The sequence below is a fragment of the Chiloscyllium plagiosum genome, unplaced genomic scaffold (genome assembly GCF_037043375.1).
Source record: "Chiloscyllium plagiosum isolate Xiang-an unplaced genomic scaffold, Cpla_swu_hap1 HiC_scaffold_45, whole genome shotgun sequence".
Classification (NCBI taxonomy): domain Eukaryota; kingdom Metazoa; phylum Chordata; class Chondrichthyes; order Orectolobiformes; family Hemiscylliidae; genus Chiloscyllium; species Chiloscyllium plagiosum.
This window is the reverse complement of record NW_028270183.1, coordinates 9,470,263-9,494,529: the sequence shown is the minus strand read 5'-3', so window position 1 is coordinate 9,494,529 and position 24,267 is coordinate 9,470,263. Positions and strand designations below refer to the sequence as shown.

The window sequence follows — 24,267 nt, the reverse complement described above, 5'->3', positions numbered from 1 at the left end:
CCAGAATAGTTGCAACTTTTGACTGGGGAGATTCAGATATGTGGTTCTGGGCAAAAGATAACAGAGTGGAGTGTGAGAAAGGACCTTCCTTGTAGCTTGATGCCCATGCGGGTGCTGGAAGTGGCGATATACAATAGACTTCAAAAAGGAATTGGGCAGATACTTGAAGGAAACAACCTCCAGGGCTAGAGGGAAAAGAGCAGAGGAATAGAACTGCATAAAATGCTCCATAGAAACAGCAGAGACCTGAAGGTCTGTATGATCTCTTTTTGTGACGGGACTAATTTGATGCATACTGGAACATCGTTGTTACAAATCTTTTTTGTGGGAGTTGTCATGTTCACAACTGAAAATTGCTTGCCAGAGTGGGTACAATATTTGTTGCTTGTGGACCTTCCTGGTTTGTAAGTCTTTGTAGCATCTGCCTTATTACCAGCAAAGTACAAAATGACCATTTTTTCAGTCTGGCATTTGCCAGTTAAGTTCAGCAAGCTGTTTTGGTGTTGGGAATTGCTGCTCCCAAACCTAAATCTGTTCTTGCACAGCATCAATACTACATACTTTACAGAAAGAAATACCCAATGTGAAGCTGCAAGAAATTTGCTTTTACTTTCAGTAAGACGTTCAGGAAAATTGGCACCAGTTGCTGGTCAGCAGTTACCTGAGAGCAGCTAACTCCACAAACCAGGGGGCAAATTTCTAGTTGGAACCTTTACCAATGAAACCATTGAGAAGCACGTCCATCAAGCAGCTTTTGCAAGGGGCCAAAGGATTTCTTTTGCCAATTATTATTGGCAACTGCTTTGCCAAAAATGTAGCCAGGTTGAAGCCCTTTTAAGTGCAATGCAACCTATGAAAGCTACATATTATGCAACCAGTGGGGTGAACATTAAACTTACTCAATTTTTTTTCTCCCCAGTGGGAGAAAGAAGGGATCAGCAGAGATCAGGTGTGGAACCAGAGTATACATCAGGGACACTGTGGGTATAGGTGTGCGCAAGCAGAAAAGACGGCTTTCATTCAAGCTCCTAAAACTACAGTGCTGCTGCTTTGGTTAGGAGACTTCAAACAGGATTACTGACACAAAAAGCGTGGACTGAAACGGGCAACTTCAGATTTGAGCAGAATACATCAAGGCTACTACGTGAGGTAAGCTGACAAACCGATTGTTTGAAATCATTATCCTGTCTCTTAGGAAGTATAATTTGTTGATGCAAAAGTGAATTACAGTTTCCATTAAGAGTGAAATTTGATTGTGGACACACATTCAGTGACAAAATTTGAGGTCTTTGTTCTTTTAATTTATTGATGGAAGTTTTCCCTGTGAGATGGTATATTTGGTTCCATTTTATAACGCTTACTCCAACTTTAATTAAAGAAACAATAATTAAATTTTAGAGTAATTTTGAGTGCATTGATAAACTGTAATAGTACATTCGGTTGAAGAATGTAAATCTCCAGTCTGTTGAGAGTTCCTGACCCAGCAGCATAACAGAAAATAAAAGGTGGAAATTAGGGAAAAATATAAATGGTGTTACTACGCAGTCATCTAATCTCAAAACAAATTATGCATCAGAAGTTCAAAAATGAAAGAAAACTTTATGAAGTGGTAGAATATTCTCTCTGTAGGTTTCCAAAAGGAACAATGGATGATGCTATAACTGAGCCAGAATCAGAATTTTTGTTTTTGTATTGTTGGGGCAGGAGTAGTTTAATGTTTTTGCCTATATTCTTTGCAACTTAAACCCATATTCTATGATGTCCCCATAGCTAACACTTCAGTAAATCCATACTTGCAAATCCACCCAGGTCTGGGGGAAATCAGTGAAAAGCAAAAATAACAATTAATTTAAACTTCAGTTTATCTTTGCAAATCCTACTTTTGAAAGAGATTTCTATACAAAATGGCTGCCCTCAGACATCCTCTGAACCTCGGCGTTATATTCATTTCACGAGCCTGAAGGCTCAGATACAAGAAATATTCAGGTATATGTGAATTGTTAATAATCAACATGTTGATTCATTAAACAAAGATTAACTTAATATGCCATGAGGATACCACCTCCAAATGTAGCATGAAATTTTGAAATGATAAAAGGTTGTATCTTGCTTTACAATGATCTGCATTTATATCATGTCTTTCATGATCACCAAATATCACAAAATACTTTATAGCCATTGAACTGTTTATAGGGTCACTGTCATTTTGTAGGAAACACAGCAGCTAATTTGTGCACAGCAAGCTCCCATAGAGATGTGATAATCTGGTTTTGTGTGATACTTGTTATTGGATAAATATTGGACAGGACTCTTTTCCCGCACATCTTTGGAACACTGCATGGGATTTTTAATGGCTGTCTGACAGGGCATCAGTTCAATGACTCATCTGACAGATTACACTTTTGACAGTGTAGCACCCATCAATACCGCACTGAAGTGTCAGTCTTGATTTTTGTACTCAAAATGCTGGATACAGCTTAAACTCACAACATCCAGACTTGGGGCGATAGTGCTACTAGCAGAGCCATAGCTGATCTTATTATTTATTGTTATTAGTTACCTATTTTAAGTCCATTTTTTCACTTGTGCAGTGGAATAGTTAAGAGACATGACTGTCTCATTCCAGTTCCTCAGAACTTAAGAAAACCCAGCATGATTCAGCAATATTTCATTGAGCAAATGATAAATTTTGGTTAAGCATCAACTTCATGAATTTTGAGTCTATTTCTCCTTGTGTTCAAACTTTAATCGAGAGTTTGTGAGCTCTTGACAATAATTAATGATTGAAATGCAAAAGATACTTTGGTTCCAGTAAAGAAATGCTAAGGTAGGGCTAAAAAAACGTTGCTGTTGAAAATGTTACTACGATATATACACATGAACTAGGACAGAAGGTATTGCTATTCAGTTTACTGAACAGGCACGAGGGGCTCAGTGACCTATTGGGTAGCTGGATCCAGAGGGTACAATTTGACCTTTAAAATCAGGAAAAATCACAGAAATGTGAAAGCACAGAAAATAGATGAAAATTGCAGAAGAATTTAGTATGCAGAAGAATTTCAACCATTTTCAAATGAGATGAGGTGGAATCTTTTAAAGGATTGCGAATCTTTGGAAAACTTTACCCAGAGAGCTGTGAACTGTCACTGAATATGTTTAAGATAGAAGGTGACAGTTGTTGGGCACTGTGTGAATTAAGAGATGGAAGGATAGTGAGGGAAGCTGGGGTTGAGGTAGCAGCTCAGCCATGAACTTGCCGAGTGACAGAGTATGTTTGAAGGGCCAAATTACTTGCTCCAGCTGCAATTTTTCACGTGCTTAAATAAAGGCCATTCAGACCTGTGCCTAACTTGTTAAAAGAAGAATAATAAATTCCAGTTCCCTGCAGGAAAACAATTAGGAAGATCCTGGGTTTGACTTCATTTCTGCATAATCTTGAAGACACCACAGCATTCCTGTTGTACAGAATCCGGAAAGGAGGCAAAGTAGGACTGAAGTATCAATTAAAGTAGCAAGTAAAATGGGACCTGATGAAAATACAATAGAAAGCAAATGGTATGGAAAAAGTAAATTTAAAATGCAAACTTCAAATGAACCAATGGCACAACTAGGATAGAAAGTCAACCCAGTATGAATAATGTGATATAAAATAAGGCAAATTTAGGGCTGTTTCCAGAAAGATCTTTTTCACTCAGAGGGATCAGTATTTAGGATAGTTTATTTTTACATTAATCAAAACAAGTGTTGAAATATTAAGAGACAGTTTAGTGCTGTATTTTGGGAAAGGTAGATTCTTTCTGTAGAAGCTAGGATGAGCAGGCTGAACTTTCCCATCCTCATCTATCTGGTGATCTCATGAGAGGAAAGGTACTTGTGAAGTGGTTGCTCCTGTTCAGTATGCGTGTGGAGATTGGATCTAGTCCCAAGGCCGAGTGGTTTTACTAAAATCACAGTCCAAGCACATACCTTTAAGGGCACCACTGAGAGTGAGTTACTAAGGGTACTCACTATCTTTGAAATGAGCCTGAGAAAAGGGAAAGGAAACGGAGAAAGAAAAATGTAGCCTGGTGTCTGTCTTAAGGAGACAACAAATTACAGGACCGAGCTCTCTAAAGAACAGCAACTCCATGACTCACTCCATGAAGTGCATCATCTAGCAAGTCCCATACGTCGGAACATGCTGTCATATTGCACACCTGTGCCCTGGTTTATTTATATAATAATCTCAATGGTGAAATGTACAAATAAAATTCATGGAAAAGTAAAAAATAACTTATTAATCTAACAGACAGGACAATTTAAAATTGGAATTATTTCAGTGAGTGTATGTGAGCGAAGGTTTACCAATTGAGCCGCTTACTCCAAAATGATTGCTTCATCAGGAAGCTGAGTGCTTTACTGAATCCGTTGGGATCAAGTCAGTCTTTTTCCATAATATTACATCAACATTGTGCATGTAAATAAAGAAAAGTACTGTTTTTGCCGTTTAAATCGGATCTAGATACCTCTGTGGTTATAGTTAGCAACAATAAGGGACTTACATACCATTGAAACAAATGTATAATTCTTAGCCGCTCCTCCAATTAACTGAGGTTTATGGAACCTCATTTGAGCCAAATAAGAAGCATAGGCAAATATCTTTTCTTTGTTTCCCAATTGCAAAGAATAGTATGAAGAGAAACGGTGGCACAGTGGTTAGCACTGCTGCCTCACAGCGCTTGAGACCCGGGTTCAATTCCCGACTCAGGCGACTGACTGTGTGGAGTTTGCACGTTCTCCCCGTGTCTGCGTGGGTTTCCTCCGGGTGCTCCGGTTTCCTCCCACAGTCCAAAGATGTTCAGGTCAGGTGAATTGGCCATGCTAAATTGCCCGTAGCGTTAGGTAAGGGGTAAATGTAGGGGTATGGGTGGGTTGCGCTTCGGCGGGTCGGTGTGGACTTGTTGGGCCGAAGGGCCTGTTTCCACACTGTAAGTAATCTAGTCTAATCTAATCTAAATACCACAAAGAGGATATAGACATACTAAGTGACAGTTTAAAAATTTGGCAGATGGAATATTATGTGGAAAAATGTGAAGTCATACACTTGGACAGGAAGCACAGAGGAGCTGTTTATTGTTATCGTTTTATTCATTTATGGAATATGGGCTGGGCCAGCTGGGCCAGCTTTTATTGCCCATACTAGTTGCCTTTGAGAAGATGGTGGAGAGCTACCTTTTTGAGCCACTGTAGTCCACGTGCTATAGGCAGATCCACAATGCAGCTAGCAATGGAGATCTAGGATTTTGACCCTGCATCACTAAAGGAACAGTAAAATATGTTTCCAAGTCAGGGTATTAAGTGGCTTGGAGGGGAACTTGCAGGTGGTGTTCACATGTGTTAGCTGCCCTTGTCCTCCTGGATGGAAGTGATTGTAAATTTGGAAGCTGCTGCTCAAGAAGCCTTGGTGAATTTCTGCACTGCATCTTGTAAATGTTACACATCAAACGTATTGAGAGTCAGCGTGGAGGAAGAGGATGTTTATGGCTTCAGTGTCAATCAAGCGGCCTGCTTTGTTCTGGATGGTGTCAGACTTCTTGTTTGGAGCTGCACTCATCTGGGCAAGTGGGGAGTATTCTATCTTGACTTGCCCCTTACAGATGGTAGACAAGCTTTGGGGAGTCAGGAGATGAGCTACCTGCTGCACAATTCCTTGTTTCTGAGCTGCTTTTGTAACCACTATATTTATATGGCAAGTCCAGTTCAGTTTCTGATCATTGGTAACATCCAGCATGTTGATACTGGGAGAATTCAATGATGGTAACACCACTGAATATCAAAGGAAATGGTTAGATTCTCTCTGGTTGAAATGGTCACCGCCTAGTACTTGTGTTATCGGCCACTTTTCAGTCCAAGCTGAAAACTAAGAAAGACTGCAAAAAGCTGCAACACAGAGGCATTTGGGACTTCTCGTGCGTAAATCACAAAAAGCTAGCATAGAAGATCAGCTAGTATTCGGGAAGACAAATGAAATGTTGGCCTTTATTTCAAAGGGAATGAAACATAAAAATAGGAAAGTCTTGCTAAATCTATACAAGACACTAATTAGACCTAGAATACAGAGAACAATTTCTGTAATCTAAGGATATATGCTGACTTTGGAGAAAGTCCAGGGAATATTTATTAAGTTGATCCAAAGTATGAAGGAACTTTCTCATGAGGAGAAATTGAGGAGGTTGGGCCTGTAGTCATTAAGGTTTAGGAGAATGAGAGGAGATTTTACTGAAACTATCAGCATCTAAGGGGGGCTTGACTGAAGTCATCATAGGAATAGTCAGCGTGGCACTGTGTAGGGGAGGTCCTGTCTCACAAACTAGATTGAGAAAGTGATGAAGGGTAGGGCAGTGGAAGTTGCCTACATGGACTTCACTAAAGCATTTCACAAGGTGCCTCATGGTAGGCTGGTAGAAGATAAAGTCACATGGGATCTGGGGTGAGTTGGTTACAAAATTGGCATGGTCTAGAAGACAGAGGGTATTTGTGGAGGGGTGTTTTACTGACTGGAGGTCTGTGACTATTGATGTTCCACAAGGATCAGTGCTGGAACCTGTTTTGTTTGTAATACATATAAATGATTTGGATGAAAATGTAGGTAGTCAGATTAGTAAGTTTGCAGATGACACAAAATTGGTGAAGTTGTGGATAATTAGGGAGGTTGTCAAAGGGTATAGATCAGTTAGAAAGTTGGGCAGAGAAATGGCAGATGATGTTTAATCCAGACACGTGTGAGGTGATGCATATTTGGAGGTCATATGCAAGAGAAAAGTATACAGTCAATGGCAGGACCCTTAGGAGCATTGATATACAGAGAATCTTGGGGTACAAGTAAATAGCTCCCTGAAAGTGGCAACACAGGTGGATAAGGTAATAAAGAAGGTGCAAAACATGCTATATATAAAAATTGGCAAGGCATGTTACACCTGTATAAAAATCTTAATTAGGTCACATTTGAAGTATTGTATGCAATTCTGGTTGCCACACTATAAGAAGGATGTGGAGGCTTTGGAGAGGGAACAAAAGAGGTTTATCAGGATATTGTCTGGATTGGAGTGTGTTAACTATAAGGAGAAGTTTGAGAAACTTGAAACAAAAACAAAATTGCTGGGAAAGCTCAGCAGGTCTGGTAGCATCTGTGGAGAGAAATCACAGTTAATGTTTTGGCTCCAGAGACCCATCCTCAGACCAGTGAGGACCCACAAACAACAGTGAGATACATGATCAAATGACCTGTTTTAATCTTATTGCTTGAGAGGTAAATATTTTCCAGGATATCAATAATTCTCTCTACACTTGTTCAAATGGTGCTCCATTTGACAGCTAGCTGAGAGAGCTGAATTTCTCCATCAAAAGGTGACACCTCTGATGGTGCAGCACTCTTTCAATACTGCATAGAAGTATTTTCATTTTTTGTTGACATAAGATTTGTATGGAACTATTATCAGATACAAAATAAGTCTTGTTTATTTCACACTGTTGATAGCTTCAGATGTACCAAAGTGTTTCACTGCGGGGGAATTACTATTGATGTATGGCCACTCTTAAGTCATGAAATGCAGCAGACAATTTCCATATAGTGAAACCTCACATATAGCAATGGTTATTTAATCAGTCTTAGTTCTGTTAGATAAGGAATAAGTGCTAGCCAGTACATCATGATAATTCCTTCCCATTCAAACAGTATTCTGCAACTTCAGTTTAACATCTCCAAAGGTTCAGTACTCCCTCAGTCATGCTGTGGCGGGTCAGGCTAGATTACAAGCTAAAGACAGCTTGTATTCAATGTTGCTTCACAGAACGTTTCAAGGTAAAAATGGGCCCTTTCATCAATAACCTTACATCTGTTTTTCTCCATAAACCAGCTTGTCAAATTCCAGCTCCTGCCTTGTCCCACAGACATTTTAATATTCCCCAAGATCGAGGAAGTAGACACTCTTTAAAAGAAAAAACTCACTAACTCCAATTGTTTGGGGTGATGTTTTTTGTGTGTTTATGCCGGGGCCAGACGGAGATATTTTTGAGACATTTGCTCCTAATTTTGGACACGTGTCCAGAATCAGCCAGTGAAATGCTCTTCTCCACCTTTTGATTAATGAGTTTTTATTTTAACCTCCCATTTTCAGCTCGACACCTGCCATTACACTCAGTAAACCGGAGAAGGGCTTCACAGCAGATGTTCGTAGCAAGTCTTTCCGTGAGTGACTCCATAAATTTGGCACACTTTGATAGCCTTTTTTGGCTCAATGTCAGCCGTTGTAAAATCTACACCACCATGTTGTTGAAATTAAAATTTATTTGTGAATTCAAATGAAAATAATCCCCTACATAACATCATAAGAAATGGGAGGAAGAGAAACCTGAGTCTGCTGCCCCGCCAATAATTATTTTGTTGATCTGATTGTGGCTTTTACTCCACTTTTTTGCCTGTCCCCCATAATCCTGGACTCCCTTGTCAATCAATGATCTATCCAAACTTTGCATTGAATGTACTCAATGACTAAGCCTCCTATGCTGTCTAATGGTGTAGAATTCCAAAGTCTAATGATTATCTGAGACAAAACATTTCTCCTCATTTTCATCATAAGTGGGAGACCCGATTAGTTCTAGATTCCTGCATGAGAGAAAACATCCCCTCAGCATCTACCGTGTCAGACCCCCGTGAAATCACATATCCTTCAATAAGGTCACCTCTCCATTTTGCTAAACTCCAGCGAGTATACGCCCAGCCTCACCAACCTTTTTTAATAAGGCAAACCCCATTATCTCAGGATTCAGCATAGAAACTCTCCACTGAACTGTCCCCAAAGCAAATATACTCCTTCTTCGTTAAGGTGACCACAGAGATATCTCACCAATGCCCTGTACAATTGTTATAATACTGTACTTCCATTCAATACTGCGGTAAAGGTTACTATTCCATCAACCTTCTTAGTTACTTCCTGTGTGCTTCATGTAAAAAGACTATTGCATTCTGCAGTCTCCCCATTCAACTAATATCCTGCCAACCTCATATTTTCCCAGATTATATTCTATCTGCTAACTTGTTGCCCACTCACTTAATTAATCAGTATGTGTTTACAGGCTGCATGTATACTCCCCATAACTTGTTTTCCTTTCCATATTTCTATCATCTGCACATTTGGCCATGATACGGTCAGTCCGTTCATCAGTCATTAATGTGAATATAACTAGTCAAAGCCTCAGTACTGATCATATTGGGACTGCACTGGTTACAGTTTTCCAACTTGACACTGATTTATTGATCCTATCTCTTGGTTTCCTTTTAGTTGGCAGTTGCTGCTATATCACCCCAACATCATATGCTCTTGTACAATAATCTTTTATGTAATACTGTATTAAATGCCATTAGGAAATCCAATGATGATGCAGGTGGGAAGGTAGCAGTTCTAGAGGGATCATGAGGAAGAAAGTGAAAGTTAGCAGGTGTTTCTGATTTTAAAGCTGGCAACTAAGATATTTATTTACAAAATGTACTTTTTTGGTGGTACCATTTAAGGATTACTCATTAAGCCCCATGTTCATTTTGTGTAAATGATAACTTTTTGTGCTTATGGAACGGAGTGTCGACATTGGAACAGATCATTCCGTCTTGCTCCTAATTTTACCTTTAATCATCTTTGAGTCAATGAATAGTGGAGGACACGATTCAGTTTGGTAAAAGAAGCGTTAAATGGATGTTAAACCCCTTAGTTGCATATGAAAACCATCCAAAGCTTGTTTCAAACCATGCAGGTCTCTTTAATTGATAATGTACCAATATTGTTGACATTGTCCAGACTGTGTACACATATAATTTTGGATTTAAATGACAATTGTTTCAATCATGAATATTGACACTCTTCACTTCTATTTGCAAAAACATTTTTTTTAAAAAACTAAAAAGAATTTACAGTTTGGATGGGCAAACAGGTGGGAGTTTGTCCCAATGTGCAAATCAGCATCTTGCTCTGTGATAGGACTGTGATAGGATTGAAATACAAACATGCCAGGATGTGGGCTCTGTGATATGTCGTTCTTAAATAATTAGTTGCTCTGCAGAACGTTTATTATACTGTTCAGAAAGTTAGCTTTCTCAGCTCTGCTGTCCCTACTTGAAGAAGCTGAGCATTGCCATGGTCCAACTACATAGGCATCAATAGCCTTACACTACTCTGTCTTTGACCTCAACCAGTTACTTCAGCCCCAGGTGCATCAGAGTTCAGCCTCATTCTGCGCTCATCCAACATCAACCTTTAGAGCTGAAGGAGACGTCAAAGGATACCAGTTGAAAAAATCCTAGTTGAATAATTATATCTCTTTGACATAGGTTCCACATCTACATCATCCCAGACTGAAGAATGAATCATTGAGATTCTCAAGCCTAGCTACTTCATACAATTTTTAAAAAAATTTCATGTGTACTACCAAGCCCCAGACATTACCTTTTTATTTGTTATGTTTTACAGTGTTCATCATGGAGTTTTGTAGCCCATTCAGTAGCTACAGAGTGAATGATTATATAAGCATTCTTCCCTAATCTCACAGAGGTTGAGTCTGATGCTTAATCTTTTTTAAGAATTTACTAATATTTCAGTCACATGATCAATGCATTTGCCTAAGTTGACGAAATTCGCTGATAAAATGTAAGATTTGTATTTGAGGCTTTGCCCTTCTCAGTGTTCAGTTTTCTGGTGGGTTGATGATTCAAGACGGTGAAAGTGTTTTCGTCACACTTTATCCAAGAGTAGATGGATGGAGGAAATAAAAATCCAACACCATAAGCAATGCAATATCACCACTACTGACTGAGGTGGTAAAGTTCTGAATGACTTATCTTCCAACTTACCTGTTAAAGATGCATATTTTCATGACAGCATTGGTAGGAGTGATCATTGCACAATCCTGATGAAGGTGAAGTTCTGTCTTCACATCAAAGACACTTTTCATCATGTTATGTGACACTACCAGTAGTCCAGATGGCATAGGCTTAGAACAGAGCCAGTTGCTCAAAACTGAACATCTAGGATGTGTGACAGGCTATCAGCAGCAGAATGGAATTTCACCATTATCTGTAATCTCACTTCCAATATGTTCTTCACTGTACCAGTATCATCAAACCAGGCACCAAACCTGGTTTAATGGTAGTGTAGGAGAGCATACAACACAGAAGTGTGTGCATGCTGAAAAACAGAACCAGAATGTGATAGACAGTGCTAAAAAGGATTCACTTATAGCTTTGCAGTTCCAACACATCCAAACATGAATGATGATGGATGGTTACAGTAGAGGCTCTAAAAATGTCTCCATTCTCAATGATGATGGAGCTGAGCATCAGTGCAAAAGACAAGGCTGAAGAGTCTGCAACAATCTTCAGCCAGGTTGTCCATCTCAGTCTGCAACTCAAATGCAAGTCTTCAGACAATTTACTTCTCTCCATGAATTATCAAGAAGTGGCTGAAGCAATTGAATACATGAAAGGCAGTGGGCTTTGACGACAAGTATAGTTAGTTCTGCTATGACGCGCATTTCTTCAGCATGAATTGGCTATAATGCTATTGAAGAATTTAGACTATTATTTGTAGAACACAAACTTGTCTTACCTGTATTGGCTATAATGCAATTCCAGCCCCATTAGTTTAAATGGCACTGCTGTAACGCGATTTTCATATATTGCAGGATCTCACGGGAACAGAACTATCATGTTATTATCAGAGCCGACTGTAGTCATGAAGCCTTGTGCGTCAGAATTAGCCATTACCACAACCAAGCTATTCCAGTCTAGCTGCAACATTAGCATCGAACTGGAAGTGTGGTAACTTACTTAGGTATGACCTATCCACAAAAAGCAGGACAAATCCAGCCTCGCTATCAGAGCTCCACCAAGCTACACTCAATCATCAATAAAGTGAGAGAAAGCGTTGTTGATGTTGCTACTAAATGTCTCTTGGTTTACGAGGACCATGCAGCTGCAGTATAGATTGCAGCTTTAATCTAAAAATGAATTGAGGTCTTGAGGTGAGGTGTGAGTGACTGTCCTTGACATCAGGAATTCTAAACAAAATTAAAAGTTAATGGGAATCAAAGAAAAGAATCACCACAAAGGAAAATGGATGATTTTGGTTGTTGGAGGCAATTCATCTCCACTCCTGGATATTGTTGCAAGAGTTCCTCAAGGTAATGTCCTTGGCCCAACCATCTTCAGTTGCTTATTAGTGGCCTTCCCTACAACAAAACCTCTGAGCCGAGAATGCATCAAGATCTGTACAATAATTAGGCATTGTTCTGACAAGTGCCATATAACATTCATGCTTTACAAGCACCAAGCATTGTGGACTGCAACAAGAGAGAATCTAACTAACTCCCCTTCGCATTCAAAGACATGACCATTTCCAAATCACCCACTGTCAACATCTTGGATTTTCCCTCTGATCAGAAATTTAACTAAAATCAGCCGTTTAAATACTGTGGCTGCGAGAGAAATTAGAGGCTAAGAATTCATAGGTAAGCAACTCATCTCCTTTCTGTCAAAAGCCTATCCACCATCTACAAGGCACATGTCTGGAATATGGTGAAATGTACAGAGCTATTGAGTCATACAGCCAGAAAACAGACTCTTCCATCCAACTCGTCCGGCTGACCTGGTCCTAAATTGAACTAGTCCCAACTGCCTGCATTTGGCCCGTTTCCCTCCAAACCCTGACTTACTTTTGGGAAATAAGGCAGGGCAGGTGACTGGGGTGTCAGTGGGGGAGCCTTTGGGGCCAGCAACCATAATTCTATTAGTTTTAAAATTATTATGGAAAAGGATAGACCAGATCTAAAAGTTGAAGTTCTGAATTGGAGAAAGGCCAGTTTTGACGGTATTAGGCAATAACTTTCAAAAGCTGATTGGGGGCAAACATTCGCAGGTAAAGGGACGGCGGGAAAATGGGAAGCCTTCAGAAATTAGATAACGAGAGTCCAGAGACAGTGTATTCCTGTTAGGGTGAAATGAAAGGCTGGGAGGTGTAGGGAATGTTGGATGACTAGAGAAATTGAAGTTTTGGTTAAAAAGAAGGAAGCATATGTCAGATACAGACAGAAGAGATTGAGAAAGTGCTTAGAAAAGTATAAAGACAGAGGAGTATACTTAAGAGGCAAAACAGGAGGGCAAAAAAGGGGACATGAGATAGCTTTAGCTTTAGTAAGGAGAATCCAAAGGGTTTTAATAAATCCATTAAGGACAAAAGAGTAACCGGGGAGAGAATAGGGCCCCTCAAACATCAGCAAGGCGACCTATGTGGAGCCACAAGTGATTGGGGAGATACTAAACGAATATTTTGCATTAGTGTTTACTGTGGAGAAGGACATGAAGATATAGTATGTGGGGAAATAGATGGCGACATTGTTAAAAATGTCCATATTACAGGGGAGGAGGTACTGGCTATTTTGAAATGCTTAAAAGTGGATAAATCCTCAGGACCTGATCAGGTGTACCCTAGAACTCTGTGGGAAGCTAGAGAAGTGATTGCTAGGCTGAAAATGTGTTGCTGGAAAAGTGCAGCAGGTCAGGCAGAATCCAGGGAACAGGAGAATCGACGTTTCAGGCATAAGCCCTTCTTCAAGAATGAGGAAAGTTTGTCCAGCAGGCTAAGATAAAAGGTAGGGAGGAGGGACTTGGGGGAGGGGCGTCGGAAATGCGATAGGTGGAAAGAGGTCAAGGTGAGGGTGATAGGTCAGACTGGGGTGGGGAGGTCAGGAAGAAGATTGCAGGTTAGGAAGGCGGTGCTGAGTTCGATTGATTTGACTGAGACAAGGTGGGGGGAGGGGAAATGAGGAAACTGGTGAAATCCGAGTTCATCCCTTGTGGTTGGAGGGTTCCTAGGCGGAAGATGAGGCGTTCTTCCTCCAACCGTCGTGTTGTTGTGGTCTGGCGATGGAGGAGTCCAAAGTCCTGCATATCCTTGGTGGAGTGGGAGGGGGAGTTGAAGTGTTGAGCCACAGGGTGGTTGGGTTGGTTGGTCCGGGTGTCCCAGAGGTGTTCTCTGAAACGCTCCGCAAGTAGGCGGCCTGTCTCCCCAATGTAGAGGAGGCCACATCGGGTGCAGAGGATGCAATAGATGATATGTGTGGAGGTGCAGGTGAATCTGTGGCGGATATGGAAGTTTCCTTTGGGGCCTTGGAGGGAGGTGAGGGGGGAGGTGTGGGCGTAAGTCTTGCACCTCCTGCGGTTGCAGGGGAAGGTGCCGGGAGTGGAGGTTGGGTTGGTGGGGGGTGTGGATCTGACGAGGGAGTCACGGAGGGAGTGGTCTTTATGGAATGCTGATAGGGGAGGGGAGGGAAATATATCCTTGGTGGTGGGGTCTGTTTGGAGGTGGCGGAAATGACGGCGGAGATTGGTGGGGTGGTAGGTGAGGACCAGTGGGGTTCTGTCCTGGTGGCGGTTGGAGGGGCGGGGCTCAAGGGCGGAGGAGCGGGAAGTGGAAGAGATGCGGTGGAGGGCATCATCGACCACGTCGTGGGGGAAATTGCGGTCCTTGAAGAAGGAGGCCATCTGGGTTGTACTTTTTTGGAACTGGTCCTCCTGGGAGCAGATGCGGCGGAGACGAAGGAATTGGGAGAATGGGATGGCGTTTTTACAGGGGGCAGGGTGGGAGGAGGTGTAGTCCAGGTAGCTGTGGGAGTTGGTCGGTTTGTAGTAGATGTCCGTGTTGATTTGGTCGCCTGAGATAGAAATAGAAAGGTCGAGGAAAGGGAGGGAGGAATCTGAGACTGTCCAGGTGAATTTGAGGTCGGGGTGGAAGGTGTTGGTGAAGTGGATGAACTGTTCAACCTCCTCGTGGTAGCACGAGGCGGTGCCGATACAGTCATCGATGTAGCGGAGGAAAAGGTGGGGGTTGGGGCCAGTGTCGTTGCGGAAGATGGACTGTTCCACATATCCTACGAAGAGGATATGTGGAACATAGCTGGGGCCCATGCGGGTGCCCATGGCTACTCCTTTCGTTTGGAGGAAGTGGGAGGATTGGAAAGAGAAGTTGTTCAGGGTGAGGACCAGTTCAGTCAGTCGAAGGAGGGTGTCAGTGGAAGGGTACTGGTTGGTACGGCGGGAAAGGAAGAAGCGGAGGGCTTTGAGTCCTTCGTGATGGGGGATGGAGGTGTACAGGGACTGGATGTCCATGGTGAAGATAAGGCGTTGGGGACCGGGGAAGCGAAAATCATCGAGGAGGTGGAGGGCATGGGTGGTGTCCCGAACATAAGTGGGGAGTTCTTGGACTAAGGGGGACAGGACCGTGTCAAGGTATGCGGAGATGAGTTCGGTGGGACAGGAGCAGGCGGAGACAATGGGTCGGCTGGGGCAGTCAGGTTTGTGGATTTTGGGCAGGAGGTAGAAGCAGGCGGTGCGGGGTTGTGGGACTATGAGGTTGGAGGCGGTGGATGGGAGATCCCCCGAGGTGATGAGGTTATGGATGGTCTGGGAGATGATCGTTTGGTGGTGGGGGTGGGGTCATGGACAAGGGGGCAGTAGGAGGAGGTATCTGCGAGCTGGCGTTTGGCCTCAGCGGTGTAAAGATCGGTGCGCCAAACTACTACCGCGCCTCCCTTGTCTGCTGGTTTGATAGTGAGGTTGGGGTTGCAACGGAGGGAGTGGAGGGCTGTGCGTTCCGAGGGTGAGAGGTTGGAGTGGGTGAGAGAGGTGGGGAGTTCAGGTGGCGGTTAATATCGCGGCGGCAGTTGGCTATGAAGAGATCGAGGGCAGGTAGGAGGCCAGCACGGGGTGTCCAGGTGGATGGGGTGTGTTGGAGGCGTGAGAAGGGGTCGTCAGAGGGTGGGCGAGAGTCTTGGTTGAAGAAGTAGGCACGGAGGCGAAGGCGGCGGAAGAATTGTTCGATGTCACGCCGTGTAGCCGTCACGCCCAACCACCCTGTGGCTCAACACTTCAACTCCCCCTCCCACTCCACCAAGGATATGCAGGGCTTTGGACTCCTCCATCGCCAGACCACAACAACATGACGGTTGGAGGAAGAGCGCCTCATCTTCCGCCTAGGAACCGTCCAACCACAAGGGATGAACTCGGATTTCACCAGTTTCCTCATTTCCCCTCCCCCCACCTTGTCTCAGTCAAATCCATTGAACTCAGCACCGCCTTCCTAACCTGCAATCTTCTTCCTGACTTCTCCGCCCCCACCCCAGTCTGACCTATCACCCTCACCTTGACCTCTTTCCACCTATCGCATTTCCGACGCCCCTCCCCCAAGTCCCTCCTCCCTACCTTTTATCTTAGCCTGCTGGACAAACTTTCCTCATTCCTGAAGAAGGGCTTATGCCCGAAACGTCGATTATCCTGTTCCCTGGATGCTGCCTGACCTGCTGCGCTTTTCCAGCAGCACATTTTCAGCTCCGATCTCCAGCATCTGCAGACCTCACTTTCTCCCCAAGTGATTGCTGGGCCCTTGCTGAGATATTTGTATCATTGATAGTCACAGGTAAGGTGCCGCAAGACTGGAGGTTGGCTAAGTATTTAAGAAAGATGGTAAGGACAAGCCGGGGAACTATAGACCGGTGAGCCTGACATTGATGGTGGGCAAGTTGTTGGAGGGAATTCTGAGGGACAGTATTTACATGTATTTGGAAAGGCAAGGACTGATTAGGGATAGTCAATATGGCATTGTGCATGGGAAATCATGTCTCACAAACTTGATTGAGTTTTTTGAAGAAGTAACAAAGAGGATTGATGAGAATTTGGGGAAAAAGATGGTGACATTTTGAAAAATGTCCATATTACACAGGAGGAAGTGCTGGATGTCTTGAAATGCATAAAAGTGGATAAATCTCCAGGAGCTAATCAGGTGTACCCTAGAACTCTGTGGAAAGCTAGGGAAGTGATTGCTGGGCCCATTCCTGAGGTATTTGTATCATCGATAGTCACAGGTGAGGTGCCACAAGACTGAAGGTTGGCTAACATAGTACCACTATTTAAGAAAAGTGGTAAGGAAAAGCCAGGGAACTATATACTGGTAAATCTGACCTCTGTGTTGGGCAAGTCATTGGAGGGAATCCTGAGGGACAGAGTGTACGTGTATTTGGAAAGGCAAGGACTTATTAGGGATAGTCAGCATGGCTTTGTGCGTGGGAAATCATGTCTTACGAACTTGATTGAATTTTTTTGAAGAATTAACAAAGAGGACTGATGAAGGTAAAGTGGTGGACATAATGTATATGGACTTCAGTAAGGCTTTTTAAAAATTCATTTGTGGGACTTGGGCATCACTGGCTGGCCAGCACTGATAGCCCATCCCTATTTGCCCTCAAGAAGGTGATGGTGAGCTGCCTTCTTGAATTGCTGCAGTTCACTTGCTGTGGGTGAACCACAATGTCAGTAGGGAGGGAATTTCAGGATTTTGACCCAACGACTATGAAGGAATGGTGGTATATTTCCAAGTCAGGGTGGTGAGTAGCTTAGAGGGGAACTTGCCAGGTGGTGGTGTTCCCAAACACCCGCTGCCCTTGTCCTTCACAGTGGTAGTGGTTGTGGGTTTGGAAGGTGTTGCCGAAGAATCTTTGGTGAATTTCCGCAGTGCATCGTGTAGATTGTACACACCACTGCTACTGAGTGCCAGTGGTGGAGGGATTGAATATTTGTTGATGTGGTGCCAATCAAGTGGGTTGCTTTGTCCTGGATGGTGTCAAGCTTCTTGAGTTGTTGGAGCTGGACCCATCCAGGCAAGTGGAGAGTATTCCATCACACTCCTGACTTGTGCCTTGTAGATGGTGGATAGACTTTGGGGTGTCAGGAGGTGAGTTACTTGCTGCAGTATTCCTCGTCTCTGACCTGCTGTTGTAGCCAGTGTTTATGTGGTGAGTTTTTGGTCAATGGTAACCCCAAGGATGTTGACAGTGAGGGAGTCAGTGATTGTAATACTGTTGAATGTTAAGGGATGGTGGTTAGAGTGTATCTTATTGGTGATGGTCATTGTCTGGCATTTGTGTGGCGTGAATGTTACTTGCCACTTGTTTGCCCAAGCCTGGATATTGTCCAGATCTTGTTGCATTTGAGCATGGACTGCTTTAATATCTGAGGAGTTGCGAATGCCACTGTGCAATCATTGGCGAACATCCCCACATCTGACCTTATGACAAAAGGAAGGTCATTGATGAAGCAGCTGAAAATTGTTGGGCCTCAGACATGACCTTGAGGGACTCCTGCAGAGATGTCCTGGAGCTGAGATGACTGACCCACCACAACCATAACCATCTTCCTTTGTGCCAGGTGGAGTGTTTGCCCCTAATACTCATTGATCCCAGTTTTGCCAGGGCTCCTTGATGCCACACTCAGTCAAATGCGGCTTTGATGTCAAGGTTGTCACTCTCACCTCACCTCTGGAATTCAGCTCTTTTGTCCGTGTTTGAACCAAGGCTGTAATGAGATCAGGAGCTGAGTGACGCTGGCAAAACCCAAATTGGGCATTGCTGAGCAGGTGCTGCTTGATAGCACTGTTGATGACACTTTCCATCGCTTTACCAATGATGGAGAGTAGAATGATGGAGTAGTAATTGGCTGGGTTGGATTTGTCCCACTTTTTGTGTACAGGACATACCTGGGTAGTTTTCCACATCGTTGAGTAGATGCCAGTGTTGTATCTGTACTGGAAGAGCTTGGCTCGGGGAGCAGCAAGTTCTGGAGAACACTTCTTCAATACTATTGCCGGCATATTATCAGGGCCTATTGCCTTTGCAGCATCCAGTGCCTCCAGCCTTTTTTTGATATCACGTGGAGTGAATCGAATTGGCTGGAGACTGGTATCTGTGATGCTGGGGGACCACTGGAGGAGCCTGAGATGGATCATCCACTCGGCATTTCTGACTGAAGATTGTTGCAAATGCATCAGCCTTATCTTTTGCACTGATGTGCTGGGCTCCTCCATGATTGAGGATGGCGATATTTGTGGAGCCTCCTCCTCCAGTGAGTTATTTAATTATCCACCACCATTCACGACTGGATGTAGAAGGACCACAGAGCTTAGATCTGATCCATTGGTTGTGGGATTACTTAGCTCTGCCTATCACTTGCTGTTTATGGCATGTAAGTAGTTCTGTTTGATAGCTTCGCTAGGTTGACACCTCATTTTTAGGTATGCCTGATGCTGCTCCTGGCATGCCCTCCTACTCTCTCCATTGAATCAGGATTGTTCCCTTGGCTTGATGGTGATGCTTGAGTGGGGGATATGCCAGGCCATGTGGTTGCAGATTGTACTGGAGTACAGTTCTGCTGCTGTTGATGTGCCTCATGGATGCCCAGTCTTGAGCTGCTAGATCGGCTTGAAGTCTGTCCCATTTAGCATGGTGGTAATGCCACACAACACGATGGAGGTTGTTCTCAATGTGAAGGTGGGATTTCGTTTCCACAGGGACAGTGCAGTGGTCACTTTTAGTTATACTGTCATGGACAGATGCTTCTGCAGCTGGCAGATTAATGAGAATGTGGTCAAGTATGCTTTTTCCTCTTGTTGGTTCCTTCATCACCTGCTGCAGACCCAGTCTAGCAGTTATATCCTTTAGGACCAGACCAGCATGATCAGTAATGCTGCTGTCAAGCCACTCCAGGTGATGGACATTGAAATCCCCCACCCAGAGTATATTTTGTGCCCTTGCCAGCCTCAGTGCTTCCTTCAAGTATTGTTCAACATGGAGGAGTACTGATTCATCGGCCAAAGCAGGACGGTACGTGGTAACCAGTAAGAGGTTTCTTTGCCCATGTTTAACCTGAAGCCATGAGACTTCATAGTGTCTGAGTTAATGTCAAAGACTCCTAGTGCAACTCCCTCCCGACTGCAGCCCACTGTGACGTGACCTCTGCTGGGTCTATCCTGCCGGTTGAACAGGACATTTCTAGGGATGGTAATGGTGTCTAGAGTGCTATCTGTAAGGTATGATTCCATAGGAATGACTATGTCAGGTTGTTGCTTTACTAGTCTGTGAGACAGCTCTTCCAATTTCAGCACAATCCCCCAGATGTTGGTAAGAAGGACTTTGCCTGTTTGTGTTTTTGCGGTTGCCTTTTCCGGTTCCAAGGTCGATGCTAGGTGGATCAACAAGGTTCCTCACAGGAGACTGGTTATCAAGGTTAGGTCTCATGGAATACAGGGAGAATGAGCCATCTGGATACAGAACTGGCTCGAAGGTGGGTGATGGTGGTGGGAGCGACTTGCTTTTCAGACTGGAGGCTTCTGGCCAGTGGAGTGCTACAAGGATTGGTGCTAGGTCCATTACTTTTTGTCATTTATACAAGTGATTTGTGAGGTTCTCATTATTAAATAAGCTTGTAGTTTGTACATTAGTAAGTTTGCAGGTGACACTAAAATTGGAGGTGTAGTGGACAGCGAAGAAGGTTACCTCAGAGTACAATGGGATCTTGATTGGATGGGCCAATGGACTGAGGGGTGGCAGCTGGAATTTAATTTAGATAAATGTGAGGTGCTGCATTTTGGAAAAGTAAATCATAGCAGGACTTATACACTTAATGCTGAGGTCTTAGGGAGTGTTGCTGAACAAAGAGACCTTAGAGTGCAGGTTCATAGTTCCTTGAAAGTAGAGTCGCAGTTAGATAAGATAGTGAAGAAGGCGTTTGGTATGCTTTCCTTTATTGGTCAGAGCATTGAGTGTAGGAGTTGGGAGGTCATGTTGCGGCTGTACAGGACATCAGCTATGCCACTTTGGGAATATTGTGTGCAATTCTGGTCTCCTTTCTATCGGAAGGATGTTGTGATATTGAAAGGTTTCAGAAAAGACGTACAAGGATGTTGCCAGGGTTGGAGGGTTTGAACTATAAGGAGAGGCTGAATAGGCTGTGGCTGTTTTTCCTGGAGTGTCAGAGGCTAAGGGGTGACCTTATAGAGGTTTATGAAATTATGATGGGCTTGGATAGGATAAAGAGATAATGTCTTTTCGCTGGTGTGGGGAAGTGTAGAACTAAAGGGCATAGGTTTAGGGTGAGAGGAGAAAGATATAAAAGGGACCTCAGGGGCAACCTTTTCACACAGAGGGTGGTGCGTGTATGGAATGAGCTGCCAGAGGAAATGGTGGAGGCTGGTACAATTGCAACATTTAAAAGACACCTGGATGGGTATATGAATAGGGAGGGTTTGGAGGGATATGGGCCGGGTGCTGGCAGGTGGGACTAGATTGGGTTAGGATATCTGGTCAGAACGGACGGGTTGGACCGAAGGGTCTGTTTCCATGCTGTACATCTCTATGACTCTCTGATTCTATTCATTTATCTATCCAAATGTTTTTTAAATCTTGTAACTGTACCCACCTATACCACTTCCTCTGACAGTTTACTGCATACATGCATAATCCTTGTCGCTCATGTCCCTTTTAAGTCTTTCCCCTTTCAACCTTAACCTATGCCCTTAGTTTTGGATTCCCTTACCGTGAAGAAAAGATCTTGGCTATCCACCGAATCTATTTTCTGGAGTCCTGGATGGATACAATTCCAACAAGACTCAAGAAGCTCAACATCATCCAGGACAAAGATTGGTTCCCATCCATCATCTTAAACACCTACTCCTTCCATCATGGGTGCACGGGGGCAGTCGTGTGTACTATCTTCAAAATGCAAGCAATAATTCTCTAGGTTACTTTTAACAGCCTCGTCCAAATCCGTGACCTCCACCAGGACAAAGGCAGCGCATACATGAAAGTTTCCTCATAGCTACACACCATCGTGATTTTGAACGAAATCAGCATTCCTTTATTGTTCTGGGTCAAAATCCTGGAATCCTATGGATGCAGCTATACCATATGGTCAGCAACTCAAGAAGGCGGTTCACCATCATCATCTCAAGGGAAATTGGAGACAGACAATAAACGCTGCCCTTGCATCTACCAACAAAGGACAAAAAAGAACACATGGAAAAAGACAGTTCTGAAATGCCTAATTGCTTCATTCCTATCAGAACAGACAGAATTGATTAGATTAGATGACTTACAGTGTGGAAACAGGTCCTTTGGCCCAATATGTCCACACCGACCAGCCGAAGTGCACCCACCCAGACCCATTCCCCTACACCTAACACTACGGGCAATTTAGCATGGCCAATTCACCTAACCTGCACATTTTTGGACTGTGGGAGGAAACCGGAGCACCCGGAGGAAACCCACGCAGACACAGGGAGAATGTGCAAACTCCACACAGTCAGTCGCCTGAGTGCTAACCACTGTGCCACCGTGCAGTTCACATTGTGGTGATCTATGGTTCCAGCAAACTATGTATTTATCTGACAGCCCCCTTATTAGGAGCACTTGAGGCTCAGTGGTAGCATCCTCACCTCTGCAGCAGAAACTCCAGTTTCATAACTAACCCAGGACAGATACACTATGGAAAGTGCTTTTGTAATGCGGCCAAGTAGGTAATTTGTCACCCTGTAAATTCTTCCAATCCACTTGATGGGCAGGTGGTTAGAGCAGGAGATTCTCCTGGTCAGCCATTCTGCAGAAGCTAATGGCAAAACACTGCAGTACTTTGCCCATAAGCATGGACCAACCCAATGGAAATCCATGACCCAGCCTCGGAAAAAAAGGATTGGAGAAAAGATGCCTGTTAGTATACAAGGCAATTAAATAAATGCCCACTAGCAGCTTTACTGAAGATATTGAACGTGTTTTATTTGTCATACAAAGCTCAGTGATGGTCACATTACAATATTTTTTAACATGTTTATTAGACTAGTCTTGGTGTATTTTACGCAGGAAAAGATATTATTGTTACCCTTGTAAAGACATAACTTTGCAACGGCAGGTTGCCAACAATATTTCATTATCACGGTGAATTATTGACCTGAGGTTTAAAGAGGTAAATTGCACAATAATGTATCAAATCTTTTGAAATTTATCATCAACTGCACAGAGGTTTAGATAATACTCACATTTTTCAGACATATCCTCGATCTATATTTATTTAAAAGAACGGATAAGTTTATTCTCATTTTGGCATATTATCGTTCAAATTAAACACTCTTGTACTTTGCAAAGTCAACAGGAAGCTGATTTTCATTGTAGGCAATTGTATTTTCAATAACTAGTTAACTAGTTATTGGTTAACTAGTTTTAACCAGTTAAAAACTGTCTCAATATAGATGCAAAGGAGGATTATAGATTTATAAACGTCACCAGAATTGTTCCTTTTGTTAATTATCTGAGGTACTTCAATCACATTTTGATCATTACCTATCCATTTTGTTCCATTTGTTGTGAAATGTAATTCTACTTAAAGATTGCCTGGGCATAAAGGAACTTGTTATATCACTTGTATCCCACAATCAGATTTTGCAGAAAGCAAAACCACCCAATCCTTCACTGAAAACAGATGTTACTGCTGACCTCCTCCATTGAGGATGTTGTCCTAATATCATGTGTTTCATGTATGTGTGTTCAGCACCTGTTGCCCACCCCTAATTGCCCTTGCAATCAGTTAAGAATCAATCACATTGCTGTGGATCTGATGTCAAATGTAGCCCAACTGGGTAAGGATGGCAAATTTCCTTCTCTAAAGGACATTAGTGAACCAAACATGTTTGCAGCAATTGGTAATAGTTCCAAGGCACCCTTTATTGAGGCTAGATTTAAATTCCAGACTAATTGGATTTAATATTGACCATTTGCTATGGTTACATTTAAGCCAATCTGAGCCTCTGGATTATCAGTCCAGTGATATTACCCATGGGCGACCATCTTCCCCTGTATATGATACTGAGTCACACCTGGAAGATCCTGGGTTCCAATTCTTGTATATGATGTATATCTGTGACAACAGGTTGACAGCATTATAAAACACAGTCTGATATGTGTTCAAGTTTGAATGAATTCAAATTCAGAAACCAGTTGTGTGTCTCTTTTTCACGTGGTTCATTGTACAGGTTTATCATTGTGTGAAAACAGGTAGCATCAACCTGCTTGATCGTTCAAAATTACTTATAAAGACACAGTTATAACTAATAAATACTGGATAAGTCTGTAAGCATGACATTACTAAAGAGCATTCCAAAGATGAAATATTTGAAGGGAATCATTCAACAGCTTTTACTGCTTATATTTGTTATTTTTCTTAGATGAAAGATGAGAAAAAAATTGTCTTTTTGATGTTTAGATAACAAAAGATAAAGAGAAGATGAGTTGCTTCAAATTTTTGAAGATGATGATGATCTGCTGCAATTGTATCGTCTTTGTAAGTATCATAATAACTAATTCACTGGAGTT

At 42.9% G+C, this 24,267-nt stretch overlaps 1 protein-coding gene across 2 annotated transcripts in view; it reads left to right on the top strand.

Annotated features, from left to right (window-relative positions):
• Positions 1-1,013: 1,013 nt before the first annotated feature.
• The window catches only part of LOC122552452 (tetraspanin-1-like), a 50,337-nt gene continuing 27,083 nt past the window's right edge, over positions 1,014-24,267 (top strand). The window contains exons 1-3 of one of the 2 annotated variants that reach the window (XM_043695184.2): positions 1,014-1,149; positions 8,157-8,227; positions 24,158-24,235. In XM_043695184.2, coding sequence (XP_043551119.1) covers positions 8,207-8,227; positions 24,158-24,235 — 99 coding nt within the window. In that variant the 5' untranslated portion in view covers positions 1,014-1,149; positions 8,157-8,206. The remainder of the gene's footprint in view (positions 1,150-8,156; positions 8,228-24,157; positions 24,236-24,267) is intronic. The other variant, XM_043695185.2, reaches the window with a different exon arrangement.